At 60.8% G+C, this 19,931-nt stretch overlaps 1 protein-coding gene across 5 annotated transcripts in view; it reads right to left on the reverse strand.

The window, feature by feature from the left end:
• The window catches only part of LLGL2 (LLGL scribble cell polarity complex component 2), a 29,669-nt gene extending 10,226 nt beyond the window's left edge, over nucleotides 1-19,443 (reverse strand). For all 5 annotated transcript variants that reach the window (XM_054593025.1, XM_054593026.1, XM_054593022.1 and 2 more), the window contains exons 1-5: nucleotides 19,340-19,443; nucleotides 8,569-8,663; nucleotides 1,926-2,023; nucleotides 649-730; nucleotides 264-379 (exon numbers count right to left, since the gene is read on the reverse strand). In XM_054593025.1, the coding sequence (XP_054449000.1) occupies nucleotides 264-379; nucleotides 649-730; nucleotides 1,926-2,023; nucleotides 8,569-8,643 (371 nt within the window). In that variant the 5' untranslated portion in view covers nucleotides 8,644-8,663; nucleotides 19,340-19,443. The remainder of the gene's footprint in view (nucleotides 1-263; nucleotides 380-648; nucleotides 731-1,925; nucleotides 2,024-8,568; nucleotides 8,664-19,339) is intronic.
• Nucleotides 19,444-19,931: the final 488 nt, after the last annotated feature.

Raw genomic sequence — 19,931 nt, forward strand, 5'->3', positions numbered from 1 at the left:
CTGGGGCCAGGACCCAGGTATGGGTTACATTCTGCCATGGCAGGAGACAGATGGCAGAGCTCGGCCTAGGAGGCGGAAGCACCCCTCGGAGCCTCCTGAACAGCCCCACCCACTCCACCCAGCGCACCCGTGGGAGGACGTATGTTGACTCAAACACCTGCTATGACCGCCAAGGGCTCCGCAGGACCTTCCAAGGGTGACCCCCCCCGGGGTTGGGTGCACGGGTCCGGCTGGCTGGGAGAGCAAGGGGACTGAGTCCTTACCCTGGGGGGCCCCGCAGTGTGAAACTCTCATCTTCCTGCAGCTCTGACACCCCGCCTTTGACCTTTAGGCTCCACAAGTGCAGGCTGTTGTCGTCCAGCAGGGTGACCAGCTGGCACTAGGGAGGGAATGGGGGCAGGTGCGTGCTGTCGTGTTGACCAGGCAGGGCCAGCACTCACTGCGGTCTTAACACACTGGGGCTGTCCCAGAGCGCCCCGAAGCCACAAGGCCCCCAGCTCCTCTGAGGACGGCCTGTGAACCACGGCTGGGGGAGGGCGGGGGTCCCGGCGCCCCCGTCAGCACCGCACCCGGGGTCACCACACGCCTGCCTCTCCACAGCCCCCTCCTGGAAGCCGTGAGAGTGAGAGGGGCACGGAGGGGCCTCACCTGGCCGGGCAGGAAGCAGACGTGCACCACGGTGCTGTTCTCCCGGTGCAGGCCCATGAACTCCACCCCGGGCGCACCGTAGCTGGGAGCCGCAGGCTCAGGAAAAGCTCCCGAAGGCAGGATACCACCCCTGACCTGTCGGGTGCGGGGGCCTCCGGGCCCCTGCGGCGAGGAGTGTGAACACCAGGGGGCTGGCCTTCCCCCCAGACAGCAGGGCCCAGGCTTGGGGTAGGGGGAAGACGGGGCATCCCTGGTCGAGGGCCTCGGCCGGTGACCTGACCCCTGAGTATGGAAACAGCCAACCAGGTAGAACTTCCCAGCCAGGCAGGTGGGGGTGACTCTGTATGAGGGTGAGGCCTCGGCAACTGTTAGGCAGCTCACTGCCACCCCCGCACCTCCCCACCCCCACCCTGCTGCTGCGATAGGCCCATCCGCTACCGCGTGGTGGCATCTGTGAGAAGACATAGGGCACCCCTGTGGGCCCACCCGCAACAGCTGTGGCTGTGTATGGCCGTGAGTCTTGGCAAGGGGATTGCTAACCAGGATATGGCCAAGGCCTGGCAATGATTAACCGGCTAGGGGAGGACTGAGCCTGCAGTGGGACCTGGCCCCCTCCCCCGCCGTTTGCACCACCTGCAGTGCAGCCCAGGTGGCTGCAGTGGCGGAGGGTGGGGGGGGCCTCCCCTCAGCCCCAGGTCTTGCACTAGTTCGCTGTGGGAGTGCAGGCTAAATCAGGCAGACCCGCGCCAAGACTTGCAGCCCAGGCCAGCCTGGCCGAGCCGCAGCCCTGTCCTGGGACCTGTGGGCTTGCCTCTGGAACAGACCAGAGTCCCCGTCGGCCCAGAACCAATGCTTTACATGAAAGACGACCCAACTGGACAATGTCCAGCCCCAGCCGGGGAAAGGCTGTCCCTGCCAACCAGGAGGCCGCTCCCCTCTCGGGTGCGTGTACGCGTGGGGTGAGCGTGGTGGAGAGAGACTCAGGAAGAGCAGCTCCTGGGCACTGCTCCTCTTACCCAAGGCTGCCCTGGCTGTGGTGCAGAAAGGGCCCCAGGGCCAGTCTACTGGTTCCTATCGGGAAAAAGGTTTAAACGAAGCCTGGCCCACCACCTGCCTCCCCTTGCTGCATTCAGGGCTGCCTTCTGTGATATTTGGGACATCTGGGAATAAGAAGGACCACCCACAAACTGCTTTGTTTTGGAGGGTGGGGGTCCTTGCTGCATCTCACCAGTGCCAAGGGCTTCCCTGGGTGGGGGCTGGGAGAACGGAAAGGATACAGCTTGATGGCTCCGGAGCGGGTGCCGATGGCCAGGAGGCGCAGGGAGGGGCTGTAGCCAAGGGCGCTGGGCTGGTGCGGGAAGCCATGCTCCACAGTCTGCAATGAGAACCACACTGGCTTGCAGACCTGTCCCTCCGCCCCTCCAGCTGGGGCTCCAATGCCGGAGGGAGAAGACGAAGCACAGCACCACCCCCAGCAGGAAGGAGGAGTTGAATCCGAGTCAGGCACCCAGGTGTGGAGGCGATTCCAGACCCACCTGCGCCCCACCCTCAGCCCATTTCTGACCCTGTCCTTGACCATCACGCTGGCCACTTGCTCTCCAGGAACCCTGCGTCACTTCCCCCACCAAGCAGATGCGGGAAGCCGGCCCAGTCCTCCCACGAGAGGTGCAGGACGCGCTGGGGCCAGCACAGGGAAGGCACTGGCCGTAGCAGGCCTGGCTGCACCACAGCCGGGCGGCCCCAGGCCTGAGGGAGGCTCCAGGCTGTCCCGGCCCCGCCTTCCCTGAAGGTCTGCTCGCCCAGGGCCCTTCTGTCCCCGCGCCTTCTCCATCTTCCCAGAGAGGAGGAGCTTCTGGAGGCCGCTGCAGACCTGCACCTCCGCTTATTGCTCACGACAGAAGTAATACACGTTATAGAAAACTTGGCACATATGAAGGAGTTCGAGAAAGAAGACAAAAAGCACCCCTATCCCTACAGCCAGAAGTAACCCTCACCAACAGCTCAGTGCGTGCGTCCTCCCCGTGCCCGCGACCGTACGCGTGTGTCTCTACTTCGAACACAGAGGCCTAACGAGAATCACGCCCCGTGGACACACGTGTGCACGTAGCGCTCTGAGGCCGGCTCTCCCGCCTATAGCCAGGCAGGTGTTACCAGCACTGAAACACCTCCCCAGCGGCTGACGGACATCCCCCATGTGGAGGGGCCCTGGTTCACTGGGCCTCTGTTCTTAAACGTTTTCTTGGTTCCTCGAGGTTCTGCAAATGTCACTTGAATTGATGGCTGCTCTTGGATTCCTATCTTTGCCTGCAACTCTGAGTATTTCCTCAGGCAGATGTCCCAGGAATGCAATTAGAGGTTTGAAGGGCAGGGATATGAACTCAGATTCACGCTGACAAGCCATCTTTGGAAGGTTCCTGGTTGTCTCCTCATCAGCTAAGCCCACCCCTCAGCTCCAACCCCAGGGGACCCTGAGCCTGCAGGGCTGGACTGGAGCAGGCAAAGGAGGCGACCACCCGCTTTAAAAACTTGGTTTCTGCCTTCTTTCCACCCCCCCCCCCGCGCCTCCCCACTCTGGAGACCACCCAGCGGGACAGGCTGCCTGGTGTGGCAGCTCCGTGAGGTGCTGCGCAGTCCGGCCTCAGGGACAGGAGGAGAAGAGCCCCGGTGACAGCTGCCATGGCAACGCAGCAAGCCCGCTGCCATCTGCCCGCGCTCATCCTGTCCGGTCTAGCGGGTCACAGACAGAGGCCCGGTGCTGGGTCAGGCCAGGGAGAAGAGCCCCCAAAACGCTTATTCTGGGGGTGTGTGGGGACACCTAGGTGGGGGAGGCTGCCTCAGGCCTGGCTCTTTGCCAGGAACACAGTCTGCCCTGAAAACGGCTGCACCTGGAAAGGACAGCTGGGAGGGCAGAAGTGACCCAGCGGGAGCCCCCCGCCAGCCCAGGTCCCTGTTCAGCTATGCAAAAAATGCAGAGCCTGGAAAAGCCTTGGGGAGAGAGCAGAGTCTGGAATGTAAACATTTCCCAGGAAAAGGAGGGCGGGCACAGAGCGGGGTTTGTGGGACAAGCTTCCCCGGGGGCCCCCACCGTGCCTCACCCAGCCCCAGGTGGCTGGGGCCTTGGGAAGGGCTCCTGGGACGGCAGCATCTTCCCAGCACCAGCAGCAGCGGCAGCTCCGGGCCAAGGCCTCCGGAGTTTGGAGGGCTCCAGGGTGTCCTGCAGGAGCCGGGTGGCCCTGAGTCACCCCGAGCGATAGCCGCAAGCTGACGCAGAGTGCTGACAGTGTGGCTAGTGCCGCCCAGGGACACAACGCTTGAGTTCATTCGATTTTTTATTAAGTTAAATTTAAGAAAGGGCACTCACTTCAGTTACCGGAAAACCTTTTAGGTATGTTCTTGGGTTCCAAAGGGACGAGCAGGGGCTGGGAGACAGAGCAATCTTCGACTCTCCCTTTTCATCTGTAAATCTTCCCAACTCTAAATACAGGTCATGTGTTTCCAAAGAAAATTTAACGTCCAAATGGAGATGTGCTGTAAGCGTAAAACCGCCTGGGATTTCAAAGACTTCATATATATAAAAAACTTAAAAAGCCTCATGCATTTATATTGACTACAAGTTGAAGCAGTATTCTGGATATATTGGGTTAAACAATTTATTCTCAAAATTAATTTCACTTGTTTAAACATTTTTTGTACTGTGACTTCTAGAATATTTCAAATTACACCTGTGGCTCGCACTGACTTCCTACTGGGACCAGGCGCTGCCCTGGATAACGCTGCCTCAGGACATGGGCAGGCAAGGCAAGCCAAAGAGAGAACTGCCTGAAGCTCACGGTCAGGCTCTCGGGCCACACACCTTCTACCAACCCCGGCGGGAGGCTCTCCTAAGCTCTCACCTGAGTCACTCCTACTGCGGGCCAGCCTCTTTTCCCTGACCCAGGGGGGACCAATGTCCCGCCCATCGGTCACTCACTCCTACTCATTCTTCAGTTCCTTCAGGGTCCTGGGGTCACTGTGCTACCTCTCCCTACTTTCTTTCCTGTAACTGGTTTAGGAAGACAGGGATGGAGGCCCTGACTGCTGTGGCTCAACTGCTTGGGTGTCGTCCCACAAAGCGAAAGGTCGCCGGTTTGATTCCAGGACAGGGCACACGCCTGGGTTGCGGGTTTGGTCCCTGCTCAGGGTGTGCATGAGAGGCAACCAATTGATGTTTGTCACCCTCCTTTTTCTCCCTCCCTTCCCCTCTCTCTAAAAATAAATATAGAATTAAAAAGAAAAGAAAGACCGAGGCTGAGTCTGGCCCGCTAAGCTCTGACTCCCCCTCTGCCACTTAGAAGGGGCCTGGACTTGGGCGAGCTGCTAGGCCTCGGCCTCCCCGAGCCTCACCTTGCAGCTGATAACTGCCGGAGGGGGCGGGGGGGGGGGCGGGTGCGGCGCGGGACTGGGTTAAGCAGGGCTGCCCTTGGCTCGAACACCATGAGCCTTAAGAAGTCCACCTGACAGCGGCGGGACAGCTCGGCTCGCCCCCGGAGCACACAGGCCTTGCCCCGCCAAGGCCCCGATGTCTCCTAAGGTTCTCATCACTCTCTGTGCCTCTCGGGAGTCTTCTCCGAGCTGCCAGGTCTGGAGGGACCAAGGCTCCCTTAAAAACAGATAAAGGGAGGGAATTTCACAATGACCCCACTTGGCCAGGGGCCAAGAAACTGGGTTCAAATGTGAATAGTGCGGTGACTGACGGGGGATCCCCAGGTCCTGGGGAGGGGTGGTCCCCAGAAGGGGGCTCCCCTACTGGAGCAAAAGTTCTCCATATGGGAGCAACGTCCCTCCAGGCTGGGTTTAAACACAGCTCCAGGTCCCCTGGGCGGGGCGGGTAGATGGTCTCGCCTGTAGAAGGCACAGCCAGGGCACGGGGGCGGGGGGGGGGGGGCGGGCCCTGCCTCAGGGGTGCCTGCTGTGAGACTTCCAAGGCACACGGCCACCCCGGATCCTGTCTTCACCCAGGACGGAGGTCGGGGCAGGGACAGCGGGCATGGATTCTGGGGGCCCCCCCAGCCGGAGCGTCCGGCTTCTCTAGCTCAGGTTCCCGCTGGGAGAGCGACCGACGCCTGGCAGCCAGTGGGGCCATGCTCCCCGCCTCCTGAGCTCAGCTGCCAGCCTACCTGGCCCTGCCCCCACCTGCTACTGGCTCAGGTGACCTCTGCCAAGAGAGGAGAGAACAATGAACCCTTTTGACAGGGGTTGGGAAAGGAGAGATTTGTAGGAGCCGCCAAACTGCAACTGGAGCCTGGTGTGGGAGAGAAAGCCCCGTCTGTCTCACACCGGCTTCAGGGCCCCATTTCAGGTTCCCGGAAGGGAGACAGCAAAGGCTGTTTGTCAGAGAGCGTGGGGGGTCCTTCATCCTGCCCTCGGCAAGGGGGGACCCGTCCAAGATTGAGGGCGGAGGAGCCGCCAGCACTTGGAGGGAGGGCTGCCCAGGACCACAGGGGGCACAGCAGGTTGGCGAGGCGGCACTGCCCCACATTGGGTGTGGTCAGCTCAGATTCCTGGCGGTGGCAGCAACCTGGCCTGCTCTGCGTGGCTGTCACCTGACACCAGGGGCCCAGCCACGAAAATGCCACGACAAAACAACCTGGCTCCGGACAGGGGCAGCTGGTCAGGAGCACACGGTTTGTTCAGGCAAGAAGGGCCCAAGCTCATCAACAGGCTGGCCAGGGTCCGCAGGGGAGGAAGAGGCCTGGGGGGATTTTCGAGGGAAGGGTTTCACTCTGACACGAGTCACTTCTCTCTCAGTGAGGTGCCCAGCGGGCCCCTCAGCGTCCTGGTTCAGTCCTGCCAGCCGACTCCTCTGTCTTCCCAGCAGCCCGAGGCCCCCCCGCACACCACAGATGGCCGCTTCCCAGGCAAAGACACTGAGGTTCAGGGGAGGAAGCCCCAGCCCTGAGAGGAAGCCCCGGCCCTGAGGCCACACAGCTGCTTGGCAGACGTGGCCGGGGTCCTCATTCCCAGCCAGTGCCCCGCACAGCGTGCAGGCCCGAAGGCCTCACCTTCCTCACCTGCGGAACAGGAGCGTCGCCCAACTGGGAGTCGTCGCGAGGACGAGGCACCTCCACGCCATTCTATACCCTTGGCTGAGTGTGTCAGGCCTGGGGAGGAGCTGCGGTGGGTGGGGCCATCTAGGTTCCCAAATCTTCCAGGATTTGGCCTCACCCTGCGATCCCAGCCCAGATGACACACAAATCCCCACCCCGCACCAGGCTCTCCCGGCCTCCTCCCCGCTCCCAGGCAGTAGAATTGGAGACCGGCAGCCCCCTCCCTCCCTGAGGCTAAGGTCTTATCATCTGAGATGCACAGAGCCCCAGCTCGGGGCTGCATTAATATATACAGTACGTGCTCAATTCTTGCCAATGAATGGAAGGAGGAAGGAATTCCGGCTTTCTTACCAGGCCTGGGGGTGGGGTGGCCAAGTGCGGGGACCACCAGTTGTGGGGCACGGAGGGGCGATTCCTCCGCCCCAGCCACACCCCAGCCTCACCCCTCTGAACAGTGGAACTTGGGGCGGGGGTTCGTCCCTCCTTGCTGAGCCTGTTCATCCGGTTTCCCTGAAATTGGCCACCTTTTCAGGGCGTGAGATCCTGGCACCACCAGGGGCAATGGAGGCACATGGGTCCCCCTGGACGCCCCGGCCGGCGTGGAGGCTCTGAGAGTGGCACCCAGCCCCCACAGCCTGCTCCCTTGGGAGAACAGTGGCAGGCCCCCAGGGTCCCGACACCTGCATCCCATTTCCCCAAGACCCAGACGCCCAGCCTGCAGCTCCCTTCTGCCAGCGGGAGGAGGGCGCCCCGTCCCAGAGGCCTCACAGTGGGGCCCTGAGGAGAGTGACACCTCGCCTCCCTCAAGCCAAGAAAGTCAGAGGAAGATGGCAGAGCAGGCTGCCTTGGAGAACAGCAGCCGAAGTTTCTAGACCATTTGTCTAGCACTTGTAATTATCTGCTTCCACGTGAGGGACAAGCACAGGGTCGACGGCTCTAAGATTTGGACCCCCACACATCACCTCCTGGCCCCCAGTGCCCTCTCCTCTCAGCCCACCTTCTGGGGCAGAGGGAAGCCTGGGCACAGAGGCCAAGGGCCTAGATCAAAGCAGAGGCGAGAGAGGCTAATTACCGCGCACCGGCCGCAGATTGCTGGGTGGACGCAGATTGCTAGGTGGCCGAGGAGCTAATAAACCACGCTGTGCTCCTCCTATTTACAGCCCTGGCTTCCCAGGCACCAGTCCCCTTGGGGAAACCCTGTGGAGCTTCTGGGACCCTGCCTGGGACCTCAGCGGACAGGTATCTCTGTCTTTGGGGGCTCTGGAGCATTGGGGCCGTCAAATGCCTCACCTCGTTCACCAGGCCTGGGGCCTGCCAGAAGGAATCATGTGTTCTGCCAACAAGGAAAGTTGTGTTTGCCTCTGGGGACAATTTGAGGACAGAAATAGCCAAAGCCCGTGGCCACTGCCCTCAGGGACCTGGCGTCACAGAACACTATTACCCTACGGCTCACTGTCCTTTCATCTTTCGCGTCCCTAAGCCCCCTCAGCAACCCTGGGAGGAGGTAGACAGGGTGGATTGTTTTATCCCCCCTTCACCGGTGGGGAAACTGAGTCTGGAAGGGGCAGCCTGACTTGCAGAGGTGACACAGCCGGTGAGAGGCTTGGGACGGGGAGTCCTCCGGGGCATCCCACTGCCCTTTCCTGGGAAAGCCCTCTAATCACACCCCATTTCCAACGTCGGATTTCCATGAGGCACTGCAGGCAGAGCCGAGTGCCTTCACCCAGGCAAAGGCAGCCCGAGTGCCCCCGGCCACCGCCACGGGGAGGCTGACGGCGTCGTGCTCACCGCAGCCGCCTGCCTGCGTCTCGCCCCGTTCCTGTTCCCTTCTCACCTTGTTAAACTGGAAGAGGTCCCGCTTGAGCCTCTCCCGAGCAGGGTCATGTCCCGACCTCAGGAACCGCCTCATCTTGCTGAGTGTGCAACTCTCTGGAGAGAAAGGAGAGGCTGGTGAGCACCAGGGTGAGCCACACACACAGCCCAGGCCAAGCCCAGGCCACCACGGCCCCCTCCCCGAGCCCGGCAGGCAGGCGGCCACCCCTGGGCCAGATCGGCTCCACCATCCTCGGCTTCCCCAAGCTCCATCTGTGTAGTGTGGCTCCTCTGGGACCTGTCCTCCGTACCTGGAGGCCCAGGACTGGTTAATGCTCGAACGCTTGCTTCTGGCCACCTGTGGCCTTATAAAATCAGCGGGAGAAGCTGGCGGAGGAAGCCATCTATCCAGGCTTTACAGGAACAAGGAGGCTGGAGGCCCTGAGGTTAATTAGCTTAATTGTTAACCTGTTTTCTGAAAAACCGTAAAACTCCAGCTAAACAGAAAGGGAAACTTCACAAGCCTCTCTGCAGAGCGGCTGGGAGGCGGGAATGCAAAGGCTCACTAGCTGGGCTCCCAGACCGGAACCCAGGTGGGGGCAGGGGAGAGGCCTGGCAGCTCCAGGCCAGGGCCCAGCAGCAGCGTCTCAGAGCGCAAGCGCCCCTGGCCTACTCTGCCCTCTAACTTCAGGAAGGCGCTTCAGCTATTCAGCTTAGGATGCTCCCACCAGCGACTGCCGCCTGGAACCTGGGGGGCGGGGCATGCAGAGCATGTCAGGGGTGCTGGCCCATCCCACCCACGCGTGAGACCCACAGTGGAGCTGCGTCCACCTCACCCCACCCCACCCCCAGCCTGCTGGGACCTCTGCAGCCACAGCCTGGGCTCCAGGTTTCCCGACCTGATGGGGTTCGCTCACAAAGGCTCCCTTTCCCATGGGCCCGAGTGAAGGCTAATCAGGGGAAGAAACCTACTCCCAGTAAGAAACCAGCTCCAAAACTGTACGCCTACTGTAGAGTGCCTTCCCCGTCCGAGGGGAAACTATTTCTGGATCATCCTGGGGGGGAGGGGGAAGGACCAACTGCACTCTAGCTTCCGGCTTCCAGTAGCACGGCCACCCACTGACCACAGGACACCAAGATCTGTCCTTGGAAACACATGAGCCCAGGCCCACCCCAGACACACTATGAAGGGAAGGAAACAGGGCCAGCCCCTGCCCTGGAGCTCACTCTGGCCTCGGGGCATTAAAGTCTGGGCCGGGCAGCTGCTGAGTGCTCTGCAGGGATCACAGGCACCGCTGGCCCGAGTCGTGGGAGGGGTGTCCCATGGGAAAAGAGAGTGTCTACGCTGAGGCCTGAAAGATGTCCTGAAGTTTTTGGCATCTTGGGAAGTGACCAAAAAAATCACCCAACTTTGTATATGAAAAGACCCTGTGTGGTCAAAGACTGGGGGGCTCCCTCCGAGGCGTCGTGTGTGGCAGAACTCGGGGGGGTCTCCTGGCAGAGCAACTGAGGGCTGGCCGTGCTGGGGGAGGTCACCCCACTTGGCAGAGACTCACAGCAGGGGCATTCCCAATGTCACCCCAACTGGGAACAGGCAAAGAACAGCCCTCAGAGCACCATCACCTTCTGGGGACATGAAAAAGGCCACCACTTGCGGGAGAGGGAGGGGTGGATACGGGAGGCTTGCGCCTTCATGTTTTGGGGGAGCCACAGCAGAGTAGTCGGAAAACTGCCCCCGGACCTGAGGCTCTGAAGCGGGTTCAGGGAACAAACACAGGAAAGTCCCAGAGGTGCCTGGATGGAGCTGGGAGTGAAGGAGACGCCTGGGCCCGCGGTACTATCAGCCTCCTGGACAAACAGCTGAGCTGTGGCCTCGCATTCCAGCCGTGGGGGAGGGCCCAGCCGTGGGGGAGGGCACTCAAGCTCATAAATGGGCCACTCCAGGTCCTTGGGGCGCTCACTCTCCCTCCCAGGCCTAGGTCGATGGGCGAGAAGTCAGAGGAAGCTGGGAGTGGGGCTCTGCCATGCAGAACCCATGCAGGTCACGGGGCGGGGACAAGAGGGCACAGGGCCATCTGTGCCGAGGACCCACAGGCTCAAGGGTGATGTGGCACAGTCCCAGGTGGAGGAGGTCCAGGTAGGAAGGAGACTGGATGTGGAGACTCAGGGGGTGGGGGTGCCAGGGAGGCGGCCCCAGGCAAGACGGCGGGGCAGGCTCTCTCCCCTCCCAAATGCCCCTTGGGGCACCTGCTGCCTCCCAGGCACTGCACCCGACCCTTGCGTGCTACTTTTATTATTTTTTTTGAAAACATCTGGCTCGAGGAATCTGTGCTCACTGTCAAAAACGTTAACAATCTCGAGGCGGCAAACCCTCCCTAACCCTCACCCCCCAGGCCAGGCCAGTGAGGGGCGTGCCCGGTGAGCCAGTGCGTGTGGAGCACCCCCTTCCTCGGCGCTCTGTGTGCTGTGAACGAGGCGCACCGCAACCCGGACCACGACCCAGACCCAAGTGTCCCTTCACCCCCCACTGGCCTCCCTGGAGGGCGAGGGGACTATCCCCACTTGGCAGACAAGGAAAAGGAGACCACAGAGGCCGGCCGCTTGTCCAGGGTCACTGGAGGAGCCAGCAGAACTCAGATTTGATCCCAGGTCTGGCGGACTCCCAGGTCTCTGGGAGGCAGCGAAGGATGGCTATGACCGGACAGGATGCCTAATGACACCCCTGCAGTTCAAGGGCACGGCCACGTGTGCACAGTCACGCCCACGTGCCTTCCGCTCAGAGCCAAGCAGTCTGGGGGCTGGGGCCCGGCCGCTGCTGGTGGGGTGCTGGTGGGGTCGGGCCGGGGGCCTTGCATGGACCTGCGCTCACTGCCTGGGACGCCGCGGCCCCACTGGCGTGGGCGACGGGCCCAGGCCCGGGGCAGGCCAGCTACGGCATCCGCTCCTCGCTCCAGCCAACCCCCAGGTGCAGCTCCCAGTACTGAAAAAACTGCCCGGGTCAAGGCTTAAAGAAGTGCCACCTCTTCTTGAAGTGCGACAGGTCTGGGACTGGCTGGACTCACCTCCAGACAGACCCTCACCTCCACTCGTCCCCGACAACAGGCTCTGCAGAGAAGCTTCAGGAGTCCAGGCCAGGGGATCCCTGGTGTGGTTCAGGTCCTCCCTACTCAGTCCAGTCCTGGCGGCGGGGGGGGGGGGGGGGGGGGCGGGGCGGGGACCCGGGAGGAAAAGCCCAGGGCTTGGTACCAACAGCTGAGGCTCAACCTCCACAGCTCAGCTCCTCTAAGTTGGGTGGCCTCCCAAGGTAGCTCTTCCAGGCCCAGCGAGCTTGTCTGTAAGGGGGTGCGCTCCCTCCCACACAGGTCTGCTGGGAGAAGCGGAACAACGACAAATGCCAGGTGCCTGGCACAGCATTTGGCACAGAGCAGGCACTGTTCTAGGGCTAGGGACCCAACAGTGACAGACAGACAAGGTCCCTTATGTCCCCAAGCTGACAGCCTTGTAGGGACAGGGTGATGACTCACATGTACACAAATTAGTCAGCAGGATGGTTTCAGATAGAGATCAGGGCCAGCAAGAGAACGAAGGCAGATGCTAAGATAGGGTGACCAGGGCTTTGTGGTCGGAAGGACGCGGTGGCCATTCTGCACCTGGGCCCGTGTGTTCGCCGTGCCTTCTGCCTGGAATGCCTCCCTCCCTCCCTCCCTCATCTGTACTCAAATGCCCCTCCCTGGACATTCTCTCTCCTACCCCTCAGCTCTGCTCTCCTCCTCAGTGCCAGTCCGGTGGCCTAGTTTACGGACTGTTCTTGTTTATGACCTGTACAGCCCTCCGAGAATACACTTTCTCATTCCTGCCCGGGGACTTTGGCCCCTTCCTCACTGTGCCCTGCCTCTGGCGTGCGCCCCTGTGATCACACGGAGGAGGCAGTATCTCCACCCAGACCTGAATAAGAGGAAGTGGTCGGACAGGGTAAGGCTTGGGGCAGGGCGCTACGCAGACGGAGCAAGCGAGCACGTTCCCGGAGGAGGAAAACAGGGAGGAGGGCTGAGGGCAGGCAACAAGGACGGGGGTGAGGCAGGCTGAGCCACAGCAGAGGGCTTCAGCGTGACTCTACTGGGAACCCACTGGCAGTTCCGGGCAGGGGCCTGGCGTGGTCTGCCCTCCCGTCGCCCACACCGTGTCCCCTAGGCTTGGCCTGTGTCGGCCAGTCCATCCGCTCAGCCCCCACCCCAGCCCCCATTATTCATGGTGGTCTCCGTGCTTCAGTCTGAAACACCTTCTTGTCCTTCAAGCAGCACATCAAACATCGCCTTCCCTAACGTCCTCGCCCTCTGAACCCACCCTGGCCACTCTCAGCCCCGGCCCTGGGCCACACCTTCTGCTCACGCTGCTGCGGACAGGACATCCATTCGTTCAGCTCTGAGAATGTTCTCCCTGGTCTGGTTGGGCTGGTCGTTAAGCTAGTGTGGAAAACCAGAAGTCCCCTAACTGGCCACACCAGGGGCAGGGGGAGGCGCTCAGCGCCGCGGAGGGCTGACAGGTGCAGGAAGGGCAGAGACAAAAGACACGGGTGCTGTGTGCAACATGTCCAGGAACCAGGGAGAATCTAGTTAAAATATTCACACACTTAAGTAGACAGCCCACTGGAAGGGTCATGGGCTCTGTGCGGATCTCTTTCCCTTCTGGTTTATCTGTCTCGTAGGCAGGATACATGAGAGGGTCAAACTGGAGAGAGGGTGCAGCCCAGGCAGGGGGCAGGTATGAGGGCGCCCTAAGCTCACGCAGGCACCCAGTCCTGTGGGTGGGATGGATCCTGTTCTCTCAGGGGCTCCGTTCCCCACCAGGAGCGTTAACCTGGGTACGGACACAAAACGGGGACAGAGGCAGGGAGTACACAGCAGGTGGAACTATCGGTGTGACCTTGGGCTCCCAGGTCCTGGGGTAAAAGGACTTCATTAGTTCATAGGCTCTGCCCAGTGGGGCTGCCACGAGCTCCTATGGGAGGACCTGGGGGGGATCTGACAAACTCCTGGGTGCTGGCCACTTTCGTGCTGCTTCCACCACGAGGGGTGTGGGAGAAGACACAAGCTCAGGAGCCCCCCAAGCTGAGAAGCCCCTCAAGTCTGATGCCAAAGGGTCTGAGGCAAAGTCATTGGGTATGTAAGGAGCTCTGAGGGTCCCAGCTTTCTGCACGGGGGACTCCATCTGGCTGGAGCACGACCCCTGGTGGGGGCGGTTCCTAAGAACCACCCTGCCCGTCCCTGAACTTCTAAAGACTGCCCAGCCGGGGCTCCACCCCTGCCTACCTCGCCCTCCATCCCTGACTGCACCAAGCCCTGAACTGCGCTCCCTGCTGTTTCTTTGGGGGCGGGCACTCAGGGTGCAGGGCCCGGCTGCTGCGAGGCTTGCTGACCTTGTGGCTGATTCTTACTCATTACCCACACAGTCTGCCCTGTGGGCAGCTGACCTGACGACTTCCTTCCCTTCTCGCTGCCCCATCATCCAACACTGCCGCCGCAGGGGGGACCTGGCCTCCCCACACCCCGATGCCCACCATGGAAAAAAATAGGAGAGCTGTCCTTGGCAACAGGCCAGCAAATTCACACCCTGCCTCCCCTTCCCCGCTTCTGGCCCAGACCCTGCAGCCAGGACACGCACAGGCCCTGCCTCACCCCTGCCTCACCCCTGAGTCCCCGGAGCTCAGTAGAGAGACCAGTGGAGGCAAAGAAGGAATAACTGCATGGGGTGGGGGCTCGTCTTGGGCCCCCTACTAGAAGCAGCAGACCTCACTGTGCCCCAGGAAGAAAGAAGGGGTCTTTCAAGACCAGACTGCTTGTCCCTCGCTGGGCTGTTCGGGGTCCCCCCGAGACCGAGGCCAAGCTGAGCCAGCCCATCTGTCCTGGAGGTGTGTGATGGGCCTGATCCCCAGAAGGACCCTCACTATCTTGGGAAGTCCACTGACCTGCTGGGAGCGGTGACCCCAGCAGCAGGACTCTGGACGCCCAGGCCTTCTCCCCCTTGGGCCTGAGATGTAAGGATCCCCAGAAACACACAGGTTGAGTCCCAAGCTCCCCTCACGCCTCTGCTTGCGCTCCCCACCGCCTGCTGCTGCCGAGAAGCTGCCCTTCCTTCCCCAACATCCTGTGTGAGACCCGTGTGCGGCTTAGGCGGAGTCTGCGCCACGCCCCTGCCCCTGTGCTGTCCTCTGCCCTCCAAGGGGTGAGGTGGGGCAGGGCTCTGCCGTCTGGGGCAGCCGCCGATCCCTCTGGCCTGCCTGTGCCATCTCAGATGCCCACGGCTGCTTTGCAAGAGCCCATGTTGCCCCTGGAAACCCAATCTCCCAGAGGCACCAAGCAGGCCCCCGGCCAGCAGCTCAGCAACCAAACCAAACCTCAGCTGAAAGGGCACCTCATGGAGGTGGGACACAGATAGAGGAGCTGGGAACCAGAGGGTTGTCACTGCTGTTGTCAGGTCACACAAGGGACTGAGAGCAAACTACGGCCATTTGTGACTTTAAGTACTTTGCATGCATCATCTCACGTAATCCTTATGAATACTTATGAAATGACCAATTCCAGGAGCTGTCCAGCCCAAGCACTAAGAGTCCAAGCCCCTCAACGCCAACAAGGCTGCAGAACCCTCCACCCAGCGCAGGCCTCTCTGCCAGACAAAAGGACAGGCCAGTAGCAGCCTGGACAGGACCGCCTGCAGTCCGCAGCCATGGCCTGAGCTGGCCTTCTTGGCTGCCACCCCTGCGGTCGGCTGCCACCTGTCCACCCGCCCCATGGTCCATCCCAGGGAGCCACTAGCCAGTCTCCCACGCCCGGGAAGACCCTCCCACCGCACCTGAGACCCCTCCTTCAGGGCGGGGGCTCCCTCCCCAGCCTGACAGGGAGGATGGGGTGGGAAGCGGGAATGCGCGCGCCACCACCCCCATCGCCGTCCTGGGGGCCTCAGTGCCCAGCTGCCATCCAGCGCCGGGCTCTCCCCAGGGATGTGATGGATCGGATATGGCAAAGCACACGGAAAAGCAAAGCCATCCTGGGAGAAGGTGGGCAACTTGCCTGGGGCGGGGGTAGGTGGGCCACCGGGCTCACCTCATCAAACCCCATTCCGCAGCCTCCTACTCGTCACAAAATTTGAACTGTTGTCCTAATGAGCTTCTAGAAGATGCCAGCCCCAGGAGGAACAGACTGTCCCTACTCTGTCCATGGTGTATCACCAGTGCTTAGCTCCCTGGCTCACGAAAGACACTAGAATTTTATTTAAAGAGCTCCCTCACCCTTGCAAGTCTACGCTTCAATGCGACTTTGTTGAGGCCCACAATGACTACCTTTTTTCTTTTTTAAATTTTATTTATTGATTTTTAGAGAGAGAAGAGGAAGGCGGGGGGAGACATCTGTTTGTCATTCCACTTACTGATGCATTCATTGGTTCATGTTCATTCTTGTATGTGTCCTGACCAGGGATTGAACCTGCAACCTTGGCATATCGGGACAACTCTCTAACCAACGCAGCTACCGGGCCAGGGCCCTGACCCCCTTTTAGGTTGCAACCTGCCCCCCCTGCAGGGGTCCTAGCCCTTGCTTTAGTTGCTACTCCGTAACTCATATCACCTTTTAACACATTAGTTAATTACTTGCACTGTTTTCTGTCGCTCAAGGTCCCCACGCTGAAGTCAGCATGCGAATCCTGTGATGGCAGAGACCTTCGCTTTGCATAAGGGTCATGCCCGTTGTTTGAATCACAGCGTACACACAGAGGCACCAGTAAATGCTTGTTGAATGAATGAATGAATGACTAGCTAGGGCTGAACGGGGACCAACGAGACAAAGGTCTTTTCCGGGTGGGAGCAACTAACCCCAAAGAATACTGCGTTGGGGCACCAGAGGACCCCTTAGGAAACTTACCCATCCCGTTCCCAAGTCTCTGGCCAGGGCCAGGACCACATGGACATCCTGCCTGGCGCCCTGCTGGGGATGCTTTTGTGTGCCCTGCCTCAGTCTGAGGCTCCAGGACACTGGGCCAGGAGGATCCAGCTGTATCATTATTCACAAGAGTCAAACAGTCCTGTACCCAGAGGTCCCTTTCATCCAACAGGTGTTTCAAGAGAAGGCTCCAGTCACTGCTGAATTCCTGAAGGGTAGAGTCAGGTCCCTAGCAGCTTCCCTGTCCCCACGCCCAGAGAAGCCTCTCCTAGCTCAAGAATTCACTGTGGCTTCTGGGAAGGGGAAGGAGTGGGGTGACTCTTCAAAGGACCAGTTTCCTCTGAGGGGAGGGCAGGGAGGGAAGGTCACCTCAAGAGCAGCTGGGCAAAGCCAACCCAGGAGTTGGGACCACTGGCCTCTCCACCCCAACTCAGGTGTCTCTGCAGCTGTTTCCGACACACCTGGGTGGACCAGGAAGGCTGACCGCCATTCAGGAAACCCCACATCGCTCCTGGAAACTCTTGCCCAGGATGCTCCAAAAAAGTCCCTGACGGGGTGGACAGGAGTCACAGGCTGACGGCAGAGGTTCCGAACCTTCCCGCTCTATGCACCACCTTCTCCTAGGGAGAGGGTCCTGGGGCCAGGAAATCATTCCCTAAATAAGGTTGAAAGGAAGCACTATGGAGTTCTCAGAAAATCTCCTTAATGACAACAACGCAGCACAAGAATGTGACCCCCTCACCCCCAACAGGGGGCAGAATCTACAGGCAAGCTCTTCCCTGAGCAGAAAGCAATGCAGATTAAATTCTACATCCCACCCCCTGCACCCCAGGATAGGCCCCCAGTTGGGGCCTGGCCATCGGGCCTCGCTCCTGGCTCTCCCAAAGAGCACGGGAATTACCAAATGCCCCTGGAATATAAGATGAGGTTAGGAGGGGCCGCTGCCCTCTACCTTTGCCCCCAACTCCCGTCCTCATTTTAAAAGCTCTGACCCCTTGGCTGGTTTTGGACAGAGAAGCCAGATGCCCTCGCAATCCATCAGGCACGCCCAGGTGGCCCAGGCACCTGCCCCCAGGCCTGCAAGTGACCCTGGTGTTTGTGCTCTGTGGGGATGCTAAGCTCACTCTCACCCGGCTCTGGCTAGGTGCCAGGCCACTCGTGTTCATGGCACTTTTCAACCTCTCATCAACATCTGTAAAACAAGGCTCAGCGAGGTTTGGCAGTCAGTTTACCAAGCGAAGGTCATACAGCAAGACGTTGGCCAGGCACGATTCAAAATTATCCCTGAGTCTAGAAAGGCACTATGAGCACTCTCTCCGAGGGAAGACTGTGAAGCAACAGCGGTAAGTTTTTCCCTCTTGCACTTTCTAAAACATTTCACCTCCCCCACTATGGCCTCCTATCATCTTTTTTATTTTTTGAACCAACAGGGGTCATCTGGAATTATGGGCTTTTTCTCCCCTTTAATGCTATGTATTAAGAAATTACCAAGTGCTACATTACTAAGTTGTTAAAATTGTATTAATCTGCCACCAAAGGGATCGCCAGCGCCTCAGTGGAGTACAGCAGGGATGCAGAATGTCCCCAGGCCCTGGAAACACTGTCCACTGACCTCCAGAGACTGGCCTGCTCTAACTCCTAAGAGGAGGAGCCAGCCCTGGTCAGCGCCCCCAGGGCCTGGTTGGAGTCCTGACTGCCACGGCGAGCATGGTCAGATCATTTAAAGAAACTGAATCTGGATTCCCTGTGCATAAAATTAAGACCATCTCCCAGGACCCTTGCCGAACCTCAGTTCACTCAGACCCTGACAGTTTTCCTCCAGAGCCACCTCTGACTTCTGCTTCCCCAGAGCTGGGCCACAGCTCTTCCGCATTGTGGCTCTCTTCTTCCCACCTGTCTCGTCCTGTCTCCCGGGCTCCCTCCCTCGCTCCCAGCTCTCTCCCCAGTTCACAGTCCCCCCCAGTTCACAATCCCCTCTGCAGCCTTGAGCTGTAAACTCTGCAGAGGGTCCCCAGAGCCCAGGTTGAGACACCCTGTATCTGGCACTTGAATCCCCATGGGAAAGGGCTGGAGCCTTAAGCCCCGCCCGCCTCACCCGAAGCTCGCCTGAGTCAGGTGAAAGCCTCCATGGGCCACACCACGCCTCTCCTGGTCACAGTCGGTTCACAGTGTGTCTACCAACCGTCCAGCCGAAGCAAACCAAGCCCAAACTCTGCACGCTTTGGCAACGCAGAATTTTTCACTCCTTGCCAAGTCCCACGTTCCCCCGCGCCACCCCACACCCGTCGTCGTGGAAAGCAGACTAGGTCTCTCCGTAATGTCCTCAAAGCCACCAGACTCAGAAAGGCCTGAGACCTAAACCCTCCCGCGGGTTTCCTGCGTCCGGGGATTAGGAGGCACAAAGGGCTGGTAGAGAGTCCAGATGGCAGAGACAGGGGCTAAGCTGCCGACGTCACTTGCGGAGAGAGGGCCAGGGGAGACGCAGGTCGCCAGCTTTCCGGGCGAGGCGCCTTGCACATGGGGACCGAGAGCCGGGGACTAAGTCTCCGCGCGCGGAGACCCTCACACTCAGCCAGGCGGGGCACCTGTTTCCCAGCTCCTCAAAGCCAACACGATTGTGCAAACCCGAAACCCAAATTCCGTAATTGCAGGCGGCTCAGGCAAAGAAAAGTTCCCAGTGACACTAGAATCTACAGGTGTCTTTCTCCCTAAGATCCAGGGCGAGGCGGGCGGACCCGGGCGCAGCCTTCTCCGCCCTGCCCGGGAAGCCCGGGGTCCCAGCCCTCCCCAGCCTCTCCGCCCCGAGTGGCGGGCGCCCCGTAGGGGCGGGCCCGCCTAGGGGGGGCCCTGCCCGCGCCTCACCTGGAACCCCAGGCCGGCCCCCGCCCGAGGCCTCGGCGTCCCTCGGCGCCCTCAGCCGGCTCCGCTCACTCCGCCGCCGGCCCACAGGTTTCTGGGCAGCGTCTCCTTCCGGCTCACCTCCGGCACGGCTTGGAAGGGGCGGAGCTGCCTCTATTTACATAAAGGGCGAGCCGCGGGGGCCGCAGAACCCGGAGCGCCGGGCCCCGCCTCGCACCGCCCCCGCCCCCGAGAGGCCGGCGCCGGCGGGGCGAGGGCGGGCCGAGGGTGCCCTTCGGGGGCGGGGACCGCGCTCGGCCCAATCCGCGGCCCCAGGCAGGACGGGGGCGGGACCTCAGCCTGCGTGAATGTGCACGAGGCGCTACCGCCCCGCCCCGAGCCTCACCTGCTTGCACCTGGTCGCAGGACTGTACGCCGCGCCCAGTGTCCCGCCGCCTCCCGGAGGAAGAAATAGTTCCCGAAACGGGCGACCGCCCAGGGCCACCTCCCAGGCCCGACTACCTAGAGGAGCCGTACCTTCCGTAACCCGGCCCGGAGCGCGGAGGGAGGGGCATAGCCGGGCCGCTCTTCCTTAGAGCGCCCAGCCCAATCAGAG

Source organism: Pteronotus mesoamericanus, unplaced genomic scaffold, assembly GCF_021234165.1.
Source record: "Pteronotus mesoamericanus isolate MK-2021 breed Mesoamerican mustached bat unplaced genomic scaffold, CSHL_Meso_final scaffold_408, whole genome shotgun sequence".
In the NCBI taxonomy this organism is placed as follows: domain Eukaryota; kingdom Metazoa; phylum Chordata; class Mammalia; order Chiroptera; family Mormoopidae; genus Pteronotus; species Pteronotus mesoamericanus.